The 27298-nt window shown below is 39.8% G+C and overlaps 1 protein-coding gene across 1 annotated transcript in view; it reads right to left on the bottom strand.

Annotated features, from left to right (window-relative positions):
- The window catches only part of ACER3 (alkaline ceramidase 3), a 140086-nt gene that overhangs the window by 49314 nt on the left and 63474 nt on the right, over window positions 1-27298 (bottom strand). Inside the window, exons 3-4 of the mRNA XM_004589864.3 lie at window positions 21342-21394; window positions 775-827 (exon numbers count right to left, since the gene is read on the bottom strand). Coding sequence (XP_004589921.1) covers window positions 775-827; window positions 21342-21394 — 106 coding nt within the window. The remainder of the gene's footprint in view (window positions 1-774; window positions 828-21341; window positions 21395-27298) is intronic.

Below are 27298 nucleotides of genomic sequence, written 5' to 3'. Positions count from 1 at the left end.
TGTCTGACAGTCCATCACAACACTTTCTCTTTGAGACTAGGATACTTTGCAGATAACAGTTTCTGTTGGAATTACACCAGCAGAACCGGAGAGGCAATATGGCTGCCTAAGTAACCTTCAGAAGACCAAATTTCCTTATAAACTAGCTCTTTTTCTAAGTAACACTCCTACCAGTGCCATGACAGTTGATAATCACTATGATACACAAGAAGAGACCATGAAATGATACATAGGTAGCTCCTGGTTCCAAGAATTATGCATCTTTCTCAGAAAATACATTAACATTCTTCCCATGTATCGCATGTTCCTCCCCTCATTCCCATTGCTCTGCATCTAGGACTCCTCAGCTCCCAGCAGTGGAGATGATGATTTGTGAGTTAGGCTCCCACTTGTCCATTCCTTTGCCACCAAATAAAGCTTTTGCTTCTGGGGCTCAGCTTTGACTTCAGCATTGGCTTTGTCATATTAATGCATAAAGCATCCAACTTGGGGTCCTATCCACATAATGGGGCCTCCCAAAAGAGAGGAGACCAAACACAAATTATGCAGTGTAAGTCAAATTAAGATGCTATCTAGATTGGTGACAGGCTTTTGAGATCACAACAGCATTATTATGACTCTCCACAATTTACATTCTGCTTTAACAGGATAAAATTTATAATCTACATGATTATACTTTTCTAGCAATGTAACTGGATTGTTACAGTAATTCATTATAAGACAAACGAGATTTAAAACACATTAAGCAATTGAATTTTAAATATAAGTACTTACATGCAGTACACAAATATGCAACAGCTATAAATCATTGGAAGCTCATCCAACAACTATAAAAAAAAAAAGACAGATACCAGGCTTGAATATCACTGAACTGAAACTATTACACAGATCACAATAAAATATCAGAATGACTAACACTGCCACCTTATTTGGCTATTTTTAATGTGATTGTTATCATTTAATCACCCTGAGAACCTGAGAACGTATGGTTCACTGTTTATGAACAAACTTATCCACCCATCTGTCTTAATGCACACACCTCTATGAGATACATGATTCCCCATTCCTGGCCTGTAGCCTTATAATTGTGCTGCTCATATCATTGTAATACAAACTAGGATATCATACTTTCATGAAAGAATGCCGTCTACAATCTGTAGGTATTTTTCAGTATTGTTTTGTACTTTCCTTCTTCCTATAGCATTGGTTAAGCAAACACTGCAGCAGACCATCTATGTGAACTAAAGTGCTTGCAGTGAGCCCCCACAGACAAGGCTAAAAATAAAAATAAAAATATAAATATAACCATTCCTTACCAAACTAAAACTGATCTGTTTATCTGACCTTCTCAGAAATCAAGATTAAAGAGATAATAGCCAAATTTTCCAAAGGGGATTGTTTCAATTTGTATGACAATGAAGGTTTTCTGCCTTAATTCTCACACAAAAAGTAAACTGAAAAAACCTGTTATTTTTCTATTGTTTTTTGCTTATGCTTTCTTTGGGCTTTTCCTGTTTATAAAACCAACTTGCTCAGCTCAGTTCATTAGAATACTTTTTAAATTTGTCTAAAATGGGGAATAAAGTGAGAAAGTGGGAGGGAAGGATGCAGTGAAATAGAGAGATTATCTTTCATGCATTGATTCATTCCCCCAAACACTTGCAGAAGTTGATACTGGGCCAGGTAATGGCCAGGACCAGAAACTTCATCCCAAACTCCCATATAGCTGGCAGGCACTCATGGAGTTGGACCATCACAGAGATGGGATGCAAGGTTTCCCACGTGGTGGCTTAATTAGCCCACTATCACACTGCCTAATCCCATTAGAATACTTCCACTATAGAAAATAAAGCCTTAAATACTAAAATGAAATAGACACGAAACAGCTGAATGGTACCTTATAGCCATTTTAAGGTATATAGCAGCCGGTCCTGTATATAAACTAAAAGTGAAATGTCAATAAGCTAACCATAGGTTGTGGTTAGGACTTGTTTTTTTTTGTTTTGTTTTGTTTTGTCTTTGTTTTTGTTTCTGCTTTTTTGTTTGTTTGTTTGTTTTTTTAACATACTGGTTACTCAAAACCATGTCAATTCCATAATATTGCAAAGTGCTGTTGATGTTATATTGGGACTCTTAATCGACTGTGATGATATTCTACCAGCTCTAACTTCAGACCAGAAATGGTCTCCCCAAGAAACTGTTCAACCCATCTGGACAATAAGTAGCTGGACTCTATGCTTGGTATATGTTTGCAAAGAAAGAATCTTGATTGAATTTGAACTGTAATACTGCATCAAGGTGGAGGAATCCACCAGGGGGGAGGGGAGGGGGAAGGATGGGGGGACTCCCAGAGCCTATGAAACTGTCACATAATGCTAAATAATTAATAAAAAAATATATATAATAAAAAAAAGAAAAGAAAGCCTTAATTTTTTTTCCCTTGACACACTTTAAGTGGATAATAACATGCATATTAACATATATAAAAACAAGTAAAAGCAACCAAGCAAATTACTTACTAATCCGGGCAATCTATGCCCCTAAAAAACTTATTATTAGCAATAATAATGAAACTGAATTGTTCCATAACTGAGTTTCCTTCTGACATCCTTAAAACTCAGATGTCTGCTGCTGTGCCTTCATTCGTTTCCATGCTAAGCTTTTGTAAAAAACAAAACAAAACAAAACATTTTCTTCATTATTTGACCAGCAGCAAAAGCAGAGAGGGAAGGAGGGAGAGAGTGTGTGCACTCCCATTCCCTGGTCCACTCAATGCCAGGGTTAGGCTGGCAGCCATCCTCAGGAACTCAATCCAGGTCTCCCATGTGGGTAGCAGGAATCCAGTTGTTGACCCACCATGACTATCTCTCAGGATCTGCATCTGCAGGAAGCTGGAGTCAGGTATTGATCCCAGGTAATTGGATGGATGTGAGCATCTCGACCTCTAGGCAAAATGCCATTCTAGCCTATGGTTTAACAATAATTTCAGGCTATAAAGGTTTGGAGGGCTGTAGGTCAGAAGGATCTGGGCATGTGTAGAAGGAAAACCCTAACCTGTGGAACCAAAGAAACGGGAGCATAACCAGAACTTAAACACAAAGAGTCCATTATACAAAAAATTTGGTCTGGAATCCCATCTTACTTTACCATAATGACCTGATTCCAAGCCCCTCCAATTAGAACTTGCCTTGCTAGAGTTTCTGTATGCAAGTCTTTCCTAACCAATCCATACAATTTTCCCTGGGTCTCCAACTGGGGAGATAGATTTGGGTGTTACCACTGTTTCCATGTGATTATATACATGGACAAACCCTTTCTTTTTTCAAAAGCCATTATGTATTAAACTGCATGTTGGAAAGCAGTCTGGGTGCTACTGATACGTTATTTCTAAACTTCAAATCAATTCTACTGAGTTTATTTGTTACTGGCTGCATAATTAATTCCTTAATATTACATTTGTATGTGCCAGGCAATATGTTAGAAGCTGAGGAAACAACAATAAACAAGACACAGTCTAAAAAAATAAAGGAAATGATGAACATGATTAAAAACAAATGGGGTGGGCCTGGTGCAATGGCTAATTCTCAGCTTGTAAGGGCTGGGATCCCACTTGGGCACTGCTTCCTGTCCCAGCTGCTTCACTTCCCATCTATATTCCTGCTTATGGCCTGGGAAAGCAGTTGAGGACAGCCCAAAGCTTTGGGACCCTGTACCTGGAAAAAGCTCCTGGTTCCTGGCTTCAGATCAGCTCAGCTAGGGCCTTTGCAGCCACTTGGGGAAAGAAGCAGTGGACAGAAGATCTTTCTCTGTATCTCCTTCCCTCCATAAATCTGCTCTGCCTTTCCAATGAAAATAAATAAATCTTTTTAAAAGATGGGGCGTACTGAGAAGGTAATGGCAGGAAATGAAAAGTGTTGATGGAGATACATTTTAGGAAATAGGAAGAAAGTCTATGCAAAGTAAATGATGGTAAATTATTAGATGAGTAAATTAGCAAAATCTTGATAAATCATTAGAATAGATGAGAATGGAAATACAGATGTTACCAAGGTCTTATGATTAAGCATGTTATAGTCATTGTCTCATTTAATTTCTACATTTCTAAATATTCTATTGCTTCCATTTTAAGATGAGAATTCTGAAGTTTAGATGGCTTACATTGCTTGTTTGATATCACATAAAGGTAATAAGTAACAAAACTAGATTTTGATATGACTTAGAACATACCTGTACTTATACTGTGTCCAAAATGTGTCACTTGAATAATTTTTAGAAGTAGAACAAAAACAAACAAAAATAACAAACATGAACTGGCACTGGATCATGATATGCTACAGCTGTACTGACCAAGTTTTATGATTTGCAGAAGGATCTATTTTACACTAACCATCTATTATACTTTTGCCTTCTTTATTCTAATTTTCTGGTTTTCATGTGTTAGTAAAATATTAGTGTAGCCATTTTACATTTTCACAATTTACTGATAGCTGAGGGCCTACCTATCTAAAATCTAGACAGCACAGAAAAACTGTCTCATAGAGCTATCCACAGTCTTTGAATGGCAATGGAAATAAATGCTATCACTCTTTAATTCATTGATTCAACTAATATTTATTAAATATTCACTATGTGCTTAGGACTTATATCTAAAGACAAAATAGTCCTTGCTTTCATGGTGCTATACAATGTAGCAGGCAACAGAGACAGTGAAGCATGCGATGCACTTTCATTTTTAGTTAGCAGACAAGGGGCAAGGCAGGGAAGGAGATGGCAAAGAATGAAAATAACTGAGTGACAGAAACTCATCCATCAATTTGCTCTTCAGCTGGCCATGCTGAAGCCAGGAGTCTGGAATCCTGGTCTCCCTTATAGTTGGCAGGGACCCAAGTACTAGAGTCATCATCTACTGTCTACCAGGGTATGTGTTAACAGCAAGCTGCATGGAAAGTGTAGCAGCCAGGACTTGAATCAGGCACTCCTATAAGGAAGCAGGTAAGTCCCAAGCATCAGCTTAACATCTGTGACAAACACCTGCCTAAATAAGTATTTAATTATAATCACATGCTTTGCTGCTTGGCCGCAACTCCCACTGGTGAGTGCAAGAGATGGGACTGGGTGTGGGCCAGGCTAGACAAGGCTGCAGCACCTGTTAACATGTGTATGGGCTGGATCTGGGGCATGCAACAGCTGGGACAGAGTTTGAACCAAGCCTGACTGTGTCATGGTACCTCCCAGTTCATGTGGAGCCGGAGGTTGAGGACGGGCCAGGCTGGGCTAGGTAGTACCACCTGCAAGTAGAGCCGGGATTACAGGCGGGTTGGGGTGGGCATGTGTAATCGTCAAACAGGGTATGAGTGGGGCTGGCCCAGATGTACCACTCATCAGTTTACATGAGTCAGGGTTGGGTCTGGTGGTGGGCCTGGTGAGGTTTTTCATGGTTGCCCAGGCTAGGCCGCAGTACCACTAGTTTGTGTGAGATGGGACTGAGGGTGGGACTGACCAGGTAGCTACATCCACTGGTATATGCATTGGCTGGTGTGGGACATAGAACAATTCTGACCTTACAATAACTGGTGCACACAAAAGTCTGAAGGCATCTCAGGTGGGGTTACTAGGAGGACACCGTGGCTAGACTACTGGACTAAAATCCCGTCCTCAGGGAAAATCACAATATATGTTGTCCAATCTTAAAGTGCATGTATTGAGACTGGGCCTTCCCAGTTGCTGATGCACATATGATGGACAGCATGCCCAATGCACACAGGGAACATGACAGCCAGCTCATCTACACTAGCAGAGGACATCGAGTGCTTTCTCAGAGGATGAAAAGCAGAACAGGCTGCACAACTCTACTGGCTAAGCTTTGCAGCAAGTGCCTGGGTCTGTGGATGCACTGAAGTGACATGGTTAGCTAATATGTTGCAAAGTTTTTCTTAATGAAGCTGACAACATCTCAGAATCATCAAAATGACTCAAGTGACAGTCTCACAATATTTTTCCTCACATCAGTGTCACTAAGGAATTATCAAATGACTGTTCTCCATCCTCAAGTGCTGATACAGTTTAACATCAAGGAGTAGCCCCCAAACCCTTCCCCTCCTGCAGACACAGGAGGAAAAAAAAACCCCAGAAACATTTATCCTACCCATCTTCCTCCACACCTTAAACCTCCCCACTCTAATCAGAGGTCCATGTGGGTATGCATCACTCTCAACTATGTAATCAACATTAAATATTTAAAACAAAAAAATGAAAAAAAGTAAGTGCAGTGAACTACAGAGGACCAAGATCACAAGGGTTTTAAGTCAAGGCTAAAGAAGTTGCTATTTGGATAAGGTAGCAGAACTAGGAGTGGATTCAGGGGAGCTGGTTTAAGAAATATTTAGGGGAGACTCGCAAGATGGCCGACATAGGAGGAAGACTGTGAGAGAGCTCACAGACAGAGAGGGCTAGAACGCAACAAAAGCGTAAGTGGAGCAGCATAGAACTACAGGGAGAAGAACGTGAAGTTCCCTGGACAGTGTGGAACCAAAAAAATCCACACAACTCGGAAGAGCAACCAGGGAAAAACAAAACAAAGGGCAGGGAAGACGACTTTCCGCTCCTGACCTGCTGAGTCACCTTTGAGTGCAGACGCTGAAAGCTGCAGACCGACCCGCAGACCGACCCGCAGACGCTGTGGCCGTGAGGACCGGCGGTGATTGGGACCTGCTAGCATCTGCTCACCCTGGTCACCAGGACCCGCCAGGACCTGCGCCCGCTGCGGACACCAGGACCCTGAGTCACCGGGAAGCGCCGGCATACGCCCACCCTGGTCGCCAAGCCCCGCCGGGACCACCGCAGCCTCCAGGTTCCATCCGCCTACACCCGCCGGGACCAGCAACGGACGCAGTAGCAGGGAGACGAACCCGCAGCAAGGGTTCCCACCAGAGGAAGAGGCAGACTGCAAGAACCTGAGGTTTGAGTGAGTTGGGTGGGGACAGTGGTGGGTTGGAGGCTTCGGGAGTTGGCCCCCCAGGGGCATGCACAGAGCCTGAACACAATTGGTGCTCGTCTCCCCACTCTCCCCCCCCCCCCGAGACTCCAACGTCTAGACACACCTGGCGAGTGCATTGAAACTGCCAAAACTGTGTCTGGGAGAAAGGCAAAAGGCACACTGAATACTCCCCCGTGCCTTTGCAGTCTGGCACTCAGCTGGGCGGTGCTATCCCACAGGAACCCAAGCACGCCTCTGGGCTGGGCAGTCCCGTGCTAGCGCTGGGGCGGTTGGTCCCCTGCAAGCACTGGGGTGGGCGGGCCTGCACAGGAGGCGCTTCCAGAGAGCACCTGGAACACCCCATGCCCTATAGTCCCATGCTTGGGAGACGAACCAGGAGAGCACTGCGGACCCGCGTGCAGGAGGCGTTCCCAGAGAGCACCTGGAACCTCCACGCCCTGCAGTCCCTGGCACTGGGGACACACCGAGAAAGCACCTAGAATCCTCTGAGCCCTGTGATCCCGCGCACAGGGGGCGCGCACAGAGAGTGCCTTCACTCCCCCACGCCCTGTGGTAGCATACCTGTAGGGGACGAGCTGAGAGTGCGCTTTGAATCCACTGGGCCCTGGAAGTGGCGCCCTGAGGTCCAGTGTTCTGGAGACGCACCAAAAGTGCCTTGAAAATTCCCACACCCTGCTACTCCACGCCTGCAGACTCCAATCTCTAGAGGATAGTGCTTGGAGACCCCTCAGCACACTGGTGCCTAGGTCTCTCAAAAAAGAAACACTAACACAATGGGAAGAAATACCAGAAAAGGTAATGATCCAGATGAGAGTGCCAACACCCTACCAATAAAGGATCAAAAGCCAATGTCTATTTCGGAGATGTGAGATGAAGACATAGAAGATCTACCAGACAAGGAATTCAAAAAAATAATGTTAAAATATGTCAGAGACAATGAGAAGAATTGGGAGGACTTCAAGGAATTCAAGAACCACATAGCCTCAGAAATACAACAAATGAAAACTAAAATCCTTGACTTAGAGCACAAAATTGACAGCCTAACCAACAGAACAAATACAGCAGAAGAGAGGATCTCTAAAACGGAAGACACACAAAACGAACATACCCAGTTCATTAAACAGCTGGAGACAAGTCTGAACAAAGCCAATAAGACCATACAAGAAATGAAAGACAACCTCAGAAAATCGAATATTAGGATTATTGGCCTTCCTGAAGGAGCGGAAAAAGAGTCAGGAATGCAAATGGTGCTCGACGAAATTATACAGGAAAACTTTCAAAACACTTGGAACATGAACCCAGCCCAAATCCAGGACGGTCAGAGGACTCCCAGCAGATATGACCCAAAGCGATCTTCACCCAGACATATGGTGCTCAAGTTCCACTCCAACGAAGACAAAGAAAGAATCCTAAGACAAGTACGAAGCAGAGAAAAGATCACATACCAGGGAAAACCAATCAGGATCACTGCTGACTTTTCTGAAGAGACCTTACAAGCAAGAAGAGAATGGACAAAGATCTTCCAAATCCTGAATCAGAACAACTGTCAACCAAGAATATTGTACCCAGCAAAGCTCTCATTCGTATTTGAGAACGAAATCAAATACTTTCACAGCAGAGAGAAATTAGAAGAATATGCCAGCACAAAACCAGCTCTACAAAATCTCCTTAGAAATGCACTAAATCCAGAAAAAAAGGAGGTGAATCATAAGCAAAGATGGCAAACAGGAAGGTCTCCCCACTAAAGTCCACACAAGGAAGGGCAATTACACAGATATCAACACCCACAAAAACAAGTATGGCAGGGCAAAATCACAATCTCTCAATTTTAACTCTTAACACAAATGGCCTGAACTCACCAATCAAAAGGCATAGATTAACAGAATGGATTATCAAACAGCACCCAACTATCTGTTGCCTACAAGAGACACATCTAACCAGAAGAGATTCGAAGAAGCTGAAAGTGAAAGGTTGGAAACAGATATTTCATGCCAATGGACGAGAAAAAAAGGCTGGGGTAGCTGTCTTAATTTCAGATGATGTGGACTTCAATCTGACACACATCAAAAAGGACAGGGAAGGACATTATATATTGGTGAAGGGACTGATCCATCAGGAAGTAATTACCATTGTGAACATATATGCACCAAATTCAAACGCACCTAGCTACGTGAAGCAATTACTCACGGACTTAAGGGGAGACATAGATATGCACACAATAATAGTGGGTGATCTTAACACCCCACTAACAACAATAGACAGATCAACAAAACAAAAACTCAACAAAGAAACAACAGAGCTCATACAAACAATAGAACAACTGAACTTGGTTGACATTTATAGAATTTTTTACCCTAAGGCCACAGATTATACATTTTTTTCAGCAGTGCATGGCACCTTCTCCAGGATTGACCACATGATAGGACACAAAGCAAACCTAAATAACTTCAAAAAGATAGGAATCATACCATGTACCCTCTCAGACCACCACGGAATGAAGCTGGAAATCAGCAATTCAAAATGTCCCAGGAAATACAGAAACTCTTGGAGGCTGAACAATATGCTATTAAACAAACAATGGATCAGAGAAGAAATTAAAGATGAGATCAAAAAATTTATGGAAACCAATGAAAACTCTGACACAACATTCCAAAATTTGTGGGACACTGCCAAAGCAGTGCTACGGGGTAAACTCATCGCAATTGGAGCTCATGTCAAGGCCCAAGACAGGCGCCAAATACAGGAACTAAACACACACCTCCAGGAATTGGAAAAACAACAGCAGAAGAGCCCCACACACAATAGGAAACAAGAAATCATCAAAACAAGGGAGGAAATCAACCAGATAGAAATAAAAAAACCATACACAAAATCAATGAATCAAAAAGCTGGTTTTTTGAGAAGATAAACAAGATAGACACCCCACTGGCCCGACTGACAAAGAAAAAACAAGAGAAGGCAAGAATTAACAGCATCAAAGATGAAAAAGGCAACATAACAACAGACACCGCATCCATTAAGGCCATAATTAGAAATTACTACAAAGCACTGTACTCCAACAAATCAGAAGATCACCAAGAAATGGAAAAGTTCTTAGACTTCTACCACCTGCCAAAACTTAGCCCAGAGGCAACAAACGACCTGAACAAACCCATAACTGAAGTAGAGATTGAATCAGTGATTAAAGACCTCCCAACAAAGAAAAGCCCAGGCCCAGACGGCTTCACTACAGAATTCTACAAAACATTCCGAACAGAACTGACCCCAATCCTCTACAAACTCTTCAAAACAATAGAAAAAGAGGCAACCCTTCCAAACTCATTCTATGAAGCCAACATTACCTTAATCCCAAAACCAGACAGAGAACTAACAGAGAAGGAAAACTACAGACCTATCTCTTTGATGAACATTGATGCTAAGATTCTCAACAAAATCCTAGCCAACAGAATTCAAAAACACATCAGACAGATCGTTCATCCAGATCAAGTTGGATTCATCCCTGGAATGCAGGGATGATTCAACATTCGCAAATCCATAAATGTGATACACCACATCCAAAAACTGAAAAACAAGAATCACATGATAGTATCAATAGATGCAGAAAAAGCTTTCGACAAAATCCAACACCACTTCCTACTAAAAACCCTAACCAAGGTAGGCATAGATGGAAAACTCCACAACATAATTAAAGCCATATATGAAAAACCCAACGCCAGCATCATACTGAATGGAGAAAAGCTGGAACCCTTCCCACTGAGATCTGGAACAAGACAGGGATGTCCACTTTCTCCATTACTATTCAACATAGTCCTAGAGGTACTCGCTGAGGCCATAAGACAAGAAAAAGAAATCAGAGGAATCCAAATGGGAAACGAAGAAGTCAAACTCTCACTATATGCAGATGATATGATTCTTTATGTAGAAGAGCCAAGAGACTCAATACAGAGACTGCTAGAACTTGTACGAGAGTTTGGTAGAGTGGCAGGGTACAAAATTAATGAACAAAAATCAACAGCCATAGTGTATGCGAACAGCCCCAAGATGGAAAAAGACTTAACCAGCAAGATACCATTCAAAATAACAGAGAAAAGTATGAAATATCTGGGAATAAATCTAACCAAAAATGTAGGAGACTTATTTGAAGAAAACTACAAACTACTTAAAAAAGAAATTGAACAAGACCTCAAAAGATGGAGTAACATCCCATGCTCCTGGATAGGTAAAATCAATATCATTAAAATGTCTATACTGCCAAAAGCAATATATACATTCAATGCAATCCCAATCAAATTGCCCAAAACATTCTTCATGGAACTGGAAACAATGATCCAAAGGTTCATCTGGAAGCACAAAAAACCACGGATAGCTAGAACCATCCTGAAGAACAGGAAGTTAGCAGGGGGAATCACAGTTCCGGACCTCTGTACATACTATAGGGCAGTGGTTATCAAAACAGCGTGGTACTGGCACAAAGATAGAGAGGAAGATCAATGGAGCAGAATAGAAACACCAGAAGGAAACCCACACAGATACAGCCAAATAATCTTTGACAAAAAGACAAACGACAATCCAGGCAAATGGGAAGGTCTGTTCAATAAATGCTGTTGGGACAACTGGTTAATACCCTGCAGAAACAAAAAAATAGATCCACATCTATCACCATACACTAAGATCAGATCTAAATGGATAACAGATCTAAACCTACATCCAGAAACCTTCAAACTTTTGGAAGAAAATATTGGAAACACACTGGAACACTTAGGGGTAGGCCCTCACTTCCTAAAAAAACTCCAAATGCAGTAGAAATCAAGACCAAAATAAACAATTGGGACCTCATCAAACTAAGAAGCTTCTGTACAGCTAGAGAAACAATCAACAAAGAAAAAAGGCAACCCACAGAATGGGAGAAGATCTTCGCACACGACATAGGTGGTAGAGCGCTGATCTCCAGAATATACAAAGAGCTACAAAACAACCAAAATGTCAAAACAAACAAGCCACTCAAGAAATGGGCACGGGAAATGGGCAAACACTTCACAAAGGAACAAACCCAAATGGCAAATAAACATATGAAAAAATGCTCAAGTTCCCTGGCAATAAGGGAAATCCAAATTAAAACATCAATGAGGTACCACCTAACGCCAGTAAGACTGGCCCACATGAATAAAAGCACCAACAACACTTGTTGGCGAGGTTGCGGGGAAAAGGGATCCCTACTCCACTGCTGGTGGGGCTGCAGGCTGGTACAGCCTCTATGGAAATCAGTATGGAGAATATTCAAACAACTCAAATTCAACATACCGTATGATCCAGCAATAGCACTCCTAGGAATATATCCAGAACACTTGTTTTATGAGAAACCAACATGCATTCCTATGCTCATAGCAGCACAATCAGTAATTGCAAAAACATGGAAGCAACCAAAATGCCCATCAACAGAGGATTGGATAAGAAAGCTATGGTTCATCTACTCCATGGAATACTACTCAGCTATTAAAAAAAACAAAATGCAGTTCTTTGTGGCCAAATGGGCCAAACTGGAAACCATAATGCTAAGGGAAATGAGCCAATCCCAAAAGGTTAAATACCACGTTTGCCTTAATTTAAGATGATATGATGTTATGTATAACATGTTATGTTTTGAATGTTATATGTTGTGTATAAACTAAAATTGAAGTATAGGTGAGGTGGTCACAGAAGGTGGCTGGGTACTCGCATTTACTTTTAACATATTGGTTACTCATTACTATGTCAATTAATTCCATAGTGATGTAAATTTTTGCTGATGGTATGTTGGAGCTTTCAATTGACTGGGATGATACTCTGCTGGCTCTGTCTTCAGACCAGAGAGGGTATACCTAAGAAGCCATTGAACTTGACTGGACAATAAGATGCTGGACTCTATGTTTGGTATACGCTTGCAATGGGGGAATCTCAACTGAACTTGAGCTGTGGTTATGCAACAAGGTGGAGGAATCCACCATGGTGGGAGGGTTTGGGGAGGGGTGGGGAGAACCCAAGTATCTATGTAACTGTGTCACATAATACAATGTAATTAATGAAGTTAAATAATAAATAATTAAAAAAAAAAAAAAAGAAATATTTAGAAAGTGGGCCCGGCGGCGTGGCCTAGCAGCTAAAGTCCTCGCCTCGAACGTACTGGGATCCCATATGGGCTCCAGTTCTGATCCCAGCAGCTCCGCTTCCCATCCAGCTCCCTGCTTGTGGCCTGGGAAAGCAGTCGAGGATGGTCCAAAGCTTTGGGACCCTGCACCCATGTGGGAGACCTGGAGGAAGTTCCTGGCTCCTGGCTCCGGATTGGCACAGCACTGGCCATTGCAGTCACTTGGGGAGTGAAACATCGGACGGAAGATCTTCCTCTCTGTCTCTCCTCCTCTCTAATAAAAATAAATAAATCTTAAAAAAGCAAAATATTTAGGAAGTAAAACAATTAGGGATTGTGATCAATTTGATATGGAAGAGAGGGAGAAAAAACCCACAAAAACCAATTTTAGGTTTCTGACCTAAACAAACCTGCAGACAATAGCATAGGCAGTTCAATGAGATTGTGAAAAAGGAGACAATTCGGGCCAAACTGGAAACCATAATGCTAAGGGAAATGAGCCAATCCCAAAAGGTTAAATACCACATGTTTGCCTTAATTTAAGATGATATGATGTTATGTATAACATGTTATGTTATGCATGTTATATGTTGTGTATAAACTAAAAGTGAAATGTCAATGAGGTGGTCACAGAATGTGGTTAAGAACTCTCATTTATTTTTAACATATTGGTTACTCATTACTATGTCAATTAATTCCATAATGATGTAATTTTTGTTGATGGTATGTTGGAGCTTTTAATTGATCGGGATGATACTCTGCTGGCTCTATCTTCAAACCAGAGGGGGTCTCCCTAAGAAGCCGTTGAACTTGACTGGACAATAAGATGCTGGACCCTATGTTTGGTATATGCTTGCAATGGGGGAATCTCAACTGAACTTGAACTATGGTTACGCAACAAGGTGGAGGAATCCACCATGGTGGGAGGGTTTGGGGAGGGGTGGGGAGAATCCCAGTACCTATGAAACTATGTCATATATTACAATGTAATTAATAAAAAAAAACAATTAAAAAAAAAAGGAGACAATTCTAAAACCAGTTCTCAACATTCAGAATTCGGAGTATCTGCAAAACAGTCAAATTGAAGTGTCACCCAGGTAACTGGAAGTATCCATCTATAGCGCTGGAGAAAGATCCAGACTCCAGATACGGGCTGCTTGCTTTTTGAAAAGGGACTACATTGAACTGAATATATTAAAGATCATAGACTTAAAAATCTGAGGGATAGAAATAAAAAGTCTCATTTTAAAACCATAACCAGGGGCCACTGTTGTGAAAAGGATTCAGTTTCTGTCTGCAATGCCAGTATTCCATAAAAGTATCAGTTTGAGTCCCAGTCACCTCACTTCCAATTCAACTCTTTGCTAACACACCTGGGAAAGCTGAGAGCCCAAGTGTTGTTGAACCCCTGCCACTGATGTGGAATACCTCGACAGGACTCCAGGCTCTTGGCTTTAGCCTAGTACAATCCTGGTTAATGTGGCCATTTGGGGGAATCAACTGGTGGTTAGAAGATCTGCCTCTCTGTGACTCTGCCTTTCAAATAAAATAAATCTTTCAAAAATTAAAAAAAAAAATAGGGCCAGGGTTGCAGCATAACAAAGTAAGCTGCCTTCTACAACACTGACATCCTATACAAGCATAGGTTGGAGTCCTGGCTGCTCCACTTCCAGTGCAGCTCTCTGCTAACGACCTGGGAAAGCAATACTGGATAGTCCTCAAGCTTGGTCCCCTGAACTCACATGGGAGACTCCAAAGGAGCTCCCGGCTTCCAACTGGACCAGTCTGGACAGTTGCTGCCATTTGAGGTGTGAAGTCGCAGGTGGAAGATCCCACTCTCTGTTTCCCTCCTTGTAACTCTGCCTTTCAAGTAAATAAATCTTAAAAAAAAAAAATAAAGACAATAATTAGCAAATTATGACTGATAGAACAGCAGAGTTCTGGAATGAGTATAAAGATGGGTATGGAGGGTTAACAGTGTCTAGATTACAAACTTTGTGGTTTGAATTTATAAGCTTGAACTGTAAGAAATAGTAAAGAGGTTTTAAAGGTAATACGACATCTGCCGAGTATGGACTTTTGAAGATTCATTCCATCCGCCGCATTTGTCTATGGTCTAGCAAACAATGCCAGAGAATGAAAACAGTTGTGTGTAAGAAAAAGATGTCTGTGCTAGTGTGATGAATGGTTGGGGTTGGAAGACGTACTAACAGTACTAGGTTCGAGATGGTGGTAGAGATGATAAATTAAGATAGTGGCAATGGAGATAGCTGGAAATAGATCGGTTTATGAATCACAAGAGAAGTTGAATTAAGATGTTTCAGTGTTGTATAAATAAGAAAGCGAGACACTAAAGATGAATTTCAGGTTTGGGACTTCAGCTTTGAATATAGGTGGTTCCATTCATTGAAATAGGAGCAAAGGAGAATGAAGAACAACATTTGTATAAATAAATAACATCCCAAACATCTATTATTTATATTATAAACTCCAATTTATCTTATATTTTTACTTAACATTTAAGTTACGCTTGTCTTTGCATTACAAAAAGTATGATGAGAAAACATTTTTCTTCATATTGTTTCCTAGGAAAACATATTTTTATTTATGAGTATTAGATGGATACATTTCTTCTCTATTGTTGTTTATTTTTTCTAATATCAAATACAAGCTTGGAAATATGTATCTGTATATACACAGATATATAACTGGGAAAAAGCCAAAAACAAAAGAATGCCTTGATCAAATGGGATTTATCTCAGAAACTAAAGGTTGATTCTACATATGAAAATCAACCAATATAATCAGCTATGTTAATAATGGTGAAAAATCAAATGATCAACCCTCAAAATACAGAAAATAAACACTTGAAAATTCCAACACCTTCTTATGATTAAAATATTAAATAAACCAAGAATAAAGGGCTGGGGAGCGGAGTCAGACTTTGGTAATCTAGTCAAATGCATCTGCAAAAACCCATAGCTAACATTATAACTGGAATTAAGAATAAAACAAGGATGTTTACTTTTTCCACTTTTGTTCAACAGTGTACTGGAAATTCTGGTCAAGACAATCGGGTAAGTAAAAGAAATAAAAGGCCAAGTAAAACTCTCTCTATTTGCAGTTGTTAAACAAATATTTGCTAAGGAGGAACTAAAACTATATTTGAAGATAACATGACCTTCTTCACAGAAAGCCCTAAGGAGCACATAGAAGCGCACCTATTAAAGGCAGTAAATTCACAAGACTGAATATCAGAATACAAGATCGGAATGTAAATATCATTGGTATTTTTGTAGACATGAAAAACCAAAAAATGAGTTCAGGAGAACAATTATACCTACAATGGCATCAAAAAGATTAGAATACTTAGCAGGTAATTTAACAAACGAAGACTTGCATACTAAAAATAAAAATATCATTGAAAAAAATTAAAGATATAGATAAACAGACATCACCCCCATTCATGGATTGGAAGACAACATACATTGTAAAAATTTTATGTGTTTATTTTAGAGATGGGGAAAAGATTAAAGAAATAGAGTGAAACACAGACAGAGATAGAGATCAACAGAGATATCTCCCACCTGTTGGTTCCCTCTTCAATGCCCCAAACAGCTGGCAATAGGCCAGGTTAAAGCCAAAAGCTGGGAACTCCATCCATCCACCATATGGGTGACAGGGACCCAAGTATCTGGACCACTACCTTCCAGCATTTGCAGGAAGATGGAATCAGAAGCAGAACTGGTTAACTAGACCAAGGTACTTCAAAGAATGTTGGAGTCCCAACAGGGATCTTAACTGCTGTACCAAATACCTCAGAAGACTTAAAATGTCAATTTTCATCTCGTCGTTCCTTAAGATCAAGAATAAGATAAGAATGCCTGCTCATGGAGTGGTGTCATGGCACAGCAGGTAAAGCTACTATCTGCAATGCTAGTACCCCATATGGGCATTGGTTTGTGTCCCAGCTGCTCCACTTCTTATTCAGCTCTCTGCTAATGGTCTGGGAAAAGCAGCAGAAGATGATCCAAATACTTGGATCCATGACACCCACATTGGAGATGCAGATGAAGCTCTTGGCTCCTGGCTTTAACCAGACCTGGCTTAGTCCTGGCTGTGATGGTCACCTAGGTGTGAACCAGCATATTAAAAATCTTTGTGTATGTGTGTGTTTCTCCCTTTCTCTTTGTAACAACACTTTGAAACAAAATCCATCTTAAAAAAAAAGTATGCTCCTTCCAATTCTGTTATTCTCCAATGCATTGGAAGTTCTATCTAGAGCAAGTAAGAAAAATGAAAATGCATCCAATTGTTGTGAGAGACTGGTTTAGGCAATGGCTTCTTACAACAAGCACAAGCATCCAAAAAAATAAATAAATAAAATATGAATTCACCATAACTAAAAACTTTGTTTCAAGATTCATTGAGAAAGTGAAAAGACAACTCAAAAAATAACACGTGCCATATAATTGATTACCCCAATATCCTGAATATATAAAGTATTTTAAAAACGCACAAAGCCTCTAAACAGCTGTTTCTTCCAAGAAGACATACAAAAGACCAATAAACATATGAAAAGATGTTCAATGTCATTAGTCATTAGGGTATCCGGCACTGGGGCCAACCTTTCTGGGCACTGACACCAAAACCAAACTGTGTCCACTATGAGGCAGTCTCCCCACTCCAATCAGAGTACAACTACCCCAAAACAAACAAAAAACCTTTCCAACTTACATTAGGAGTCTCCTGGTATTGCACTCCATGACCCCCATGCCAAATGGATATTCTGTATGTCCCACTCAGGTTTGATTTTCCATGCTGGGCCACTCTCTCATGTGGAAATTCTCCTTTGAGGAAAGGCTTCAATATCATAGGCTGAGCCAGAACATCCCTCTCTCATTTTTAAAGCTTCTGATAATGTTGACTACATGCCCCCTAGAAAGTTCATGTCTCTCATTAAAAATCAACCAGAATTATTTATTTATTTGAAAGGCAGAGTTACAGAGTGAGTGAGATAGACAGAGAGAGATCTTCCATCTGTTGTTTCACTCCTCAAATGCTATAACTGCCAGAGTTGGGGTGGCTTGAAGCCAGGAACCAGGAGCTTCTTCTGAGTCTCCCACATGAGCCTCAAAAGCTTGGGCCCTCTTCTGTTGCTCTCCTAGGCATATTAGCAGGAAGTTGGATTGAAAGTGGAGCAGCCAGGACTTGAACTAGTGCCCATAAGGGATGCCAGTGTCCCAGGTGGCTATACCACAGTGCCGGCCTCAGTTCATGTCTCTCACAGTGTCAAAGGACAAGGGAGATCAATCCGCGGATAAGACTGCAGGATTTGAAATTAGCTAAACTGAATTTGGGGTATGTTTATAACCTGTAGGTGATTTTGGTCAAATAATTTAACCTTTTCTAGTTCCAGTACTAGGATTCTTAAAAACACAAGTAATAACTATATGAAAGCTGTTTTCATATTTTTAATTAGACAGCATTTGGTGACTGGTAGAGCTAGGCAAATTGTATTCTTTCTTGACACATTAACATGCAAAGCTTTATTTTCAGAGTTATTATTTAGTTGTTGATCACTGGTTTGCTTATAATGATAGTTCATACTTTTCATAGAGTCATTAAATATTTGTCTTAAGAAGTTTTATTTATTGAAAGGCAAAATGACAGAGAAAGAGGAAGGCAGAGAGACAGAAAAATCTGCTTTTTAATTTACCCTCCAAATGCCCAACATTTCAGTGAGTAGGACAGTCAAAGTCAGAAGCTAGGAACTCCATCTGGGGCTCCTACATGAGGTAGCCAGTATCTGCTACCTCTCAGGTGCATTAGCAAGAAGTCAGTTTGCAGGAAAAGGTGGAACTTCAATACCGGATTCGGTTATTCCAAGTAGATTTCACCTGCTGTGCCAGAATACCTTTGCTCAGTTGTTAAACATACTAACCACCACCATTTCTTCCAACACACTGCACAACTGTTGTCAAATATACTGAACATTTTAATGATGCCCTGCTTCTGCTTCTATCATAGGGTATATCTAGTGTGTCATTTCATCCTTTTTCACCTAAAAGTTTCCAACTAATTCTTTCAGATTTTGTTTAAATGCCTTCAAATTCTGCTAGATTCTTCCCAACCATGCTGTATTGCCAGAGCTTATTCCTACTACTTCCTTAAAAATAATTTTCATGGTTTATTACTGTTTATAGGACTGCTTTTCCACTCAGAAAATCTAGGAATACGTATGCTCTATGCTGTATTAAGGCCACATCAGTACTTTATCCATTTGTAAATTCTCCAACTCAAGCAGTCTATTGGGATCTATCCTAATAATTAATTATATACACATAATATAGCTGTAATCAAACATCCAGATTTTTGCATATGCAGATCTTTTCAGAATGTCAATGCCTAATACAGTAGCTAGTAGCCGCTCCAACATGACTAAGGAACACCAAAATAAACCTAATAAATATTTCCATTGTAAAAAAAAACATGTTTCAGAATGTGAAATACCTCATCAATTAATTTTATATTGATTATATTTATAGGTTGAAGTAATACTTTAGATATACCAGGTTAGATAAAAATATTAATTTCCTCTATTTCTTTTACTTATCTCAATGTAGCTACTAGAACATGTTTAAATTTTAAAAATTAAAGACATTTATTTATTTGAAAGGCAGATTCACAGAGAGAGAAAGAGAAGAAGAGAGAGAGAAAATTTCTACCTGCTGGTTCACTCGCAAAATGGCTGCAAGGATGCCAGCCTGAAGTCAGGAGCCCAAGGCTTCTTCTGGGTCTCCTACATGGGTGCAGGGGCCTAAACACTTGGGCCATCCTCTGCTGCTTTCCAATGTGCATTAGCAGGGAGCTGGCACGGAAATAGAGTAGCTGGGACTTAGTACTCTGATATGGGATGTTGATGTTGTGTGCAACTGTGCCATACCAACCCCAGAATATTTTAAATTATACACGTAGCTCACATGTTATTTCTAAATTAAAAAAAAGTATTGTTTTAGAAAGTTCTGGGTTTACTATGAGAAACCAAGGGGTCAACTGTTTGAAGATTAGACAGCTGGTATCCTTAGACCAAGAAAAAGAACTACAAATCTTTGCACAGTTCTAACACACCTTACCAGGTAGTAGGACTAGATTATTTAAGTAGGTGCTATAAAGAAATGAAAAACTGTATGCATCTAAGAATAAGAATGCGTTGCCCCAGTGAACTGATTAAGTCTTTTAAAGATGTTTCCCTATGATTTTTTTAAAAATAATTTTAAGGTTTATTTATTTGTATATTTGAAATCCAAAGCAACAAAGAGAGAGGGAAGGTAGAGTGAGGCTTTCCATCCACTGGTTCTCTGCCTAAATGCTCAAAATAGCTTGAGCTTGGCCAGGCTGAAGCTAGAAGCTTAGAATTCCTTCTGGGGGTTTCTCACATGAATGGCAGGAGCTCAAGCACTTGGATCATCTGCTGCTGCTTTCCCAAGACCATTATCAGGGAACTGATCAGAAGTGAAGCAGTCAAGATAAAAATCAGCATTCCAATATGAAATATTGGCACTCAAAGTAGCAGTACCACAATGCTAACCTGCTGTACCACAATGCTAGTCCCATGTGAGTCTACTTTCTAACGCTGTTCTAAAAGCACACATGCTGGCAAAGAGGCAGTCAAAAGGCTCCACTGCTTTGACTTGTTCCCTTTTGGAAAACTTAACTGCTCCATCCTTAACTTCACTGTGTTGATTTGAATCCTTTGACTGGAAAATAACCCTAGAGAATGTTATTTATTTTTACATTTGATTTTATTTGAAAAGCAAGGAGATGAAAGGGAGAATGAGTGATAGAAAAGACAAGCTTTCATACATTGGTTCATTCCCCCAATTAGCCAAGGCAGCAAGGGCCAGCCTTGCTGGGAAGCGGAGAGCCGGGAACTCACATCCAGGTCTCCTATTGGAGACAGGGACTCAACTATTTAATCTACTATTTCTGCAAATCAGGGTGGTCACTAGCAGGAACCTGGAATCAGGAGCCTGGAGTGGTTGTTGAATCCTGGCACTCTGATATGGGATTTGAATTATCTCGATGGTTAGGCCACTTGCCCCTAAGATTCTCATCTGTCAACCACTCTTTAGTTAAGCTTTTTTCTCAAATTCGAAGTATGTCTGGAGTCTCTGGATTAACAGAACAAAGCATTTAATCAACTTTATCATTACTAACCTGCATTTCGTATTTCAGAGTCATGTGGAAGCACCAGGATCCCATTCCTACCACTGAAATTAAAACAAATTTTAAAATTAGCATACAATTCTTTGGGATTACCAGATGACTTGAGAAGACAATAATACATTTCAAAGCATTGATTTTAAAGAAAATAAAATTTATAAAATCTTGTGGCAAGATACAGCTAAGCTCTATAACTGATAAAACAAACATAATATTAATATTTCAACTTTTTTGCACTAAGTGATATTACAATAATACTCTACTACTTCAAGAACACATTATCTAACAGGTAAATTTAATGCTTATACTGGTTAGCTACTCATTGTTGAACCCTTGCTCTTCGGAAGCACAGCATTATAGCAGTTGTGCTATATGCTTACGAAGAGACTGTCAGTTCTGCTTGCTCCCAGTCATGTTGCTGCCACTGAATTTAGTTACCAGGAATATGACTACAAAAAAGAGAGCTGCTATTTCTATAAAAACCATTTAAGATGCTACAACAGTTTCATAAAAGTGAGTTGCTAAGAACAACTGCTGTTAAATTAGGTTTGAGTGATGCATCTCTAAAGCTTAAGAAAGGCAGTCATTTGTGATATAGACATCCCACACTGGAGTGCCAGTTCAAGTCCCAGCTTCCCTGCTTTAGATCCAGCTTCCTGTTAATGCTCCACAGAAGTCAGTGGAAGATGGCCTGTTTGAATACCTAATACCCATATGTTAGACCCAAATAGACTTTCTGGCTTCTGCCTTTGGTTAGGTCCTGATCTGGCACTTGTGACTGTTTGGGGACTAAACCAGTGGTTGTAAGAACAATCTCTCTCTCTCATCTATCTCAATCTCTCTGAACCAGTGGAAGTAAGAGCAATTTCTTCTCTCTCTCTTTCTCTCTCTCTCTGTGTGTGTGTGTGTGTGTGTGTTCCCTCCCTGTTACTTGGCCTTGCAAATAAGGAGCTACATCTAAAAAGAAAGTCTGATTCAGATTTGGATTTAACCCTAAGGGCAAAATAAAGCTTTTGAAAAACTGTATAAACTGGAATTGGCATATGTTTTACATTTTAAAATATATCACTGAGGAAAAAGAGAGAATGTGGAAACAATGATCTTACCCACTTTCCTGTAGCCCTTGACTTTTTGTGCCATAATCAACTATGTAAAGATTATCAGAATAAAATAATAATGTAAAAAAGGTTAAAAATATATATCACTCTGATCATACGGCAAATGATATTTAAAGGAGCAGTCCCTAACTATGAGAGCAAGAATATTGTTATGGAACCTCATATGCTCCATTTATTTATGAAGTATACATGCTGTAGTGCTAAGATAACATTTTAAAACACACACAGTTGAATTTTAGAAAAATGTAAAGAAGAAACATGCACAAACAGTAGAGTTTTCTTTTTGCATCTCAACAGATCAGTTTTGTGATGCCCTGATACGGGAACATCATACTTGGTTATTTAAATGACAAAGAATAAACCCCTTACAAGGGCTACCTGTGGCTTCATAATCTGACTCCACTTCTTCTCATTATAACACCTGCCTCTGCTCTCTGATCTCAAACTCTTAACTCCTGTCTGCTTTGCTTCATTCACTCTGAGCTTACCTGTCCTGTCTGCCTAGAATGCTTGTTTATTCCCTCCATCATATCATCTTTCCCACCGCAGTCTAATTCTCTGCTTATTGAAATCTTTTGCAATCTCTAGATTAATTTGACGTTTTTATGTTCTTCATCCCTCTAAAATGTTTCTTTTGGAATATATATATACATACTTAAATAGTTTTTGTGAATTATTTATGAGTATGATATATCATTCCTTTTACATTTTTGCTTCAATTTATATCCCTGAATCTCCTACATTAAATATTCCTTTGCTCCCTTTACAATTAAGTTCACCATACAAGGCATTGGAGAAATGATGGGTACTCTTTTTCCAAGACACACACACACACACACACACACACACACACACCCCTACAAGGCAGCCATAATTATTCCCATCATGTGCTAGAAGAAGCAGTGTTTAAAAAATGTAAGAAGTTAACCAAGACCACATGACTAGTACGTGGCCTGGCTCAGAAACAAAGCCTGTCTGACCCTAAAGTCTTTCTATATACCTGCCCCTGGAAGCAATGAACAGAAGTATCAGAATTTTGATAAAGTTGTAGGGAGGCAGGTATCCAAAACCAAAACTTTTTACTAAGGAAAATACTCTATATTTCAAGCCACTATGAAGTCAGAAAGAAGTTCAGCTAAGAAAGACACAGTGGTCTCAATTATTGGTCTCAATTAGTGATGACACTAAAAAGGAGAAGCGGCAGATTCTAGAGATTACAAAGACAGAACCTAAGCACTTGGAGAATAAGTGAATATGGGAATCCAGTGAGGAGGAGGAGGAAGAGGATTTGTCAAAAAGAAAGATGTGATTTTTGCAACTAGGATCTAAGAAACCTGCGGCGCAGGAAATGGTATGCAAAGAGAACTGGGTGAAATAAACGTGGATGCCTAAAATCAGTTTCCTAAAGTGAACCAGGTGGAATGCAAACACATTTCCATGCTTTACAAGTCATCAACGGAGAGCTAGGGAGCCTTTTGAGGGCTTCCTTTGTAATTAGTGATTAGCTCTAGTACCTGCAGACACTAAAATGTTGAAAAGAAAATGCCAACAGCCAAAGTATTTAGTTTAAAATAATTCTCTGATTCTGAGAGAACCCTGTGATTCCCATCTCTATCTGTTAATTCTCAGTGTTGTCACTACATCAGGACCAATGCTTTCCTTCTATCCTTTCCCAAGGTCCAATGCCGCCACCCAGCACAGGTCAAGAACTTCACTTGATGATAGCTGTTCTTTCCTGAGTCACCAATTTTGACCTCTTGAATGCATTATCTACATATTCTCTCATATCTCCGAAGTCCACCCCCCATCCCTTTATTCATCAGTGCCTCTTCAGTTTCCTGAGGTCTCAAAAAAAACGGCCTCAACTTTGTCATGTCCTTGCTTCAAAACTATTCATGTCACTGAATTAGCTCTGTCTTCCTTTCACTCAATTTCACAGCAGCGTGTAATAGCTGAAACATTTGCTGTTTAGCCTTTTGTAACACTCGATTCTCTTTGATAGGTTCTGTTCTTGATGTCTAAATTCAAAAGCACAGAGAGGCATTTGAATAAAACAGGCTAAATGAAAGTTTTTTTTTTTTTAAAAAAGGGAGGTATTGGAGTACAAAAGGAGTATTGGGTTTGTGATCAATTGGACAGATAATACTATAAAAAAAGTGCAGGCTGGTTGTTACTATGAAGAAATACAAGAGTACTTTAAAAAGTTTCTGAAAACATAAAATTAAAAGATAACTTTGCACCAAAAACATGCATACTTTTAAAAATATTTATTTTTTAATTTTTAAATATTTTTTTACTATCATTTTATGATACAATTCCATAGGCTCCTGGTATTTCCTTTATTCCAGCCCCAATCCCCCTCCCCCACCACCTAGTTCCTCTATCTCATTACTAAAGTATAATTCTTCATACACAGTCATATGTCCATCATTGCGAGCATGGACAATGGCAGAGAGTCCAGCATCCTACTCTCAAGATATAGTAAACTGTTTCATTCTAAGTCCATCTTTTTCTGGAAGTACAAATGCATACTACATTGTATCCTCACATCTGGATATGAGTCTCCATTTCACAGCTACTATACATCCCCTCAAATGAAAAGTCATAATACAAACTCAAAAAAAGAAAAGTAGAAATTTACAATGCCATGAAGTTAAATAACATGTTACTAGATATGGCTGTCTCCATTACACAGCTACTATATATCACCTTAAATGAAAAGGTACAAAACAAAATCAACATCAGGGAGAAAAAAGAAATTAACAACACCATGAAGTTAAATAACATGCTACTGAATGACTAATGTGTAGCTGAAGAAATGAAAATCAAGAACCTTCTTGCAGAAAATGATGCTACTGTATGATCTAGGAGTCACTGAAGAATTTAACCAGAAGAAAGTGTTTTGAAGAGATAAAACTAGCAGAAAACATCAAAACCTATGAAATACAGTTTCTGCTGATCTTTGTTGGTGAAATGTGTCTCTTCTAGACAATAAATAGATGAGTTTTGTTTTTTAATCCAGTCTACTATTCTATGACGTTTGTGCGTAAGCCATTTATTTTCAGGGTTAATATGTCTGGGTGGTACTTTGGTCCTGTCATTTTAGCAATGGGTTGTTCATTGGTTTAGTCTTCTGTTGTCATTTTATTGGGATGTTATTCTCATTTGCCTTTGGCTTTGTTAGGTGTTATTCCTCTTCTCTGTAAAGAGAACATCTTGAAATATCATTTGTAGGGCAGGTTTGGAAGAGGCATATTCTTTTAACTTTTCTTTACTGTGGAAGCATTTTATTTCATTGTCAAAGAAAAAAGGAAAGCCTTCTGGATATATTATCCTAGGCCGACAATTTTTTGCTTTTAGATTCTGTAATGTATCACTCCATTCTCTTCTGGCCTGTAGAGTTTACTGTGAGAGGTCTCCTGTAAGTTTAATTGGCATTCCTTTATGTCAATTGATTTTTTTTTATGTGCACATTTAAGGATATTTTCCTTACATTCAATTGAAGAGAGCTTGATGATCATGTATCTTGGTGAAGATCACTTTTGATCAAGTCTGTTGGGAGTTCTGTGTCCCTCCTGGATCTTGTTTCCCAATTCTTTCTCTAGATTAGGGAAATTTTCCCTTATTATTTCATTAAATACATTTGTAAACTCAGCTTCTCTTTCTGCACCTTTTGGGACTCCCTTAACTCTTATATTAGGCTTCTTAATAGTGTCTTTCAATTCTTGAATACTTTTGTTGGCCTGATCCAGTTCTGCTTCCAGCTTTTTGTTTGTTTCCCCCTGATGACAGGAAATACCTTCCAATTCTGAGATTCTTTCTTCTGCTTGCTTCATTCTATTTTGGAGAATCTCTACTGTACTTTAAATTTGCTCTACAGTGTTCTTAATTTCTGATGTATCAGCCTTGATTTGCTTTATTGCTGCTATTGCTTGTGTAAAACATTCCTTAAATTCTTTGAACTCTTGTATGTGCTTCTCATTGTTGATTAGAAGCTTTAAAATGAGTTTTCTGAATTCTGTGTCCCAGGTTTTCTCAATGTCTTCCTCAGTTAATTCTGAGGTTGGCAGAGGGTTTTGTTCCTTTGCAGTGGAGTCTTCAGTAATATTCATTGTGCCTTTGTCTCTTCTTTTGCTCTTGGTCATTGTACTTCTGGTTAGCATAGTCTTCTCCTTGGGGCAGGTTTCCAAGCTGTGTCACCCACAGGTCTACAGTTCAATTTTACTGATTGCAGTTGGCACGCTGGTCTTTGTTTGCAGTCACTTGTGTCACTCCCTCCAGCAAGTTCCAAGTCTTAGTTCTTATGTTAGTTTTCCACCATGGTCTCCATAGCCCCAGCTCCTGGCTCACCAGTCTCCACCTCCTGTGATACTGTGTTGTACAACCTTTCTCCCACTTTGTTTGAGCAGGTCCCAGGATTAGGGAGATACCAGCTGTCCTATATAGCAAGGTTGTTGTTGATGGTGATCTTGTCAAAACCTGTTGGACGTTAGGTCTGGGTGCCACACGGACCTATTTTTACCTGTATGATGCCACAGTTGGTATTATTTTTCTGTGGGACCAGTGCAATTACTGAACTCAGTGAGTTCTTGCGAGCTCAGCACATGCGCAGTTCGCTGCTGTCCCCTGCAGTCTTAAAGCTTTTGCCACAGTGTACTGAATGTCACCTAACGTGCCACTACTAGAGTTCTTGATCTGCTGGCTGTCAGGTCTGAGGGCTACCTGGACCTATCTTGGGTGGAACCTGTAGAATGCCACGTTGATGCAGTTCACTGAGGTAGAAATGAGTTCACTCCCAGATCAGTTTATGCTCAGTTGTTTTCCTTGCCTTTG

The sequence above is a fragment of the Ochotona princeps genome, chromosome 4, assembly GCF_030435755.1.
Source record: "Ochotona princeps isolate mOchPri1 chromosome 4, mOchPri1.hap1, whole genome shotgun sequence".
NCBI lineage: Eukaryota > Metazoa > Chordata > Mammalia > Lagomorpha > Ochotonidae > Ochotona > Ochotona princeps.
Note: the sequence above shows the minus strand (reverse complement) of the source record. Positions and strands in the feature narration are given on the sequence as shown.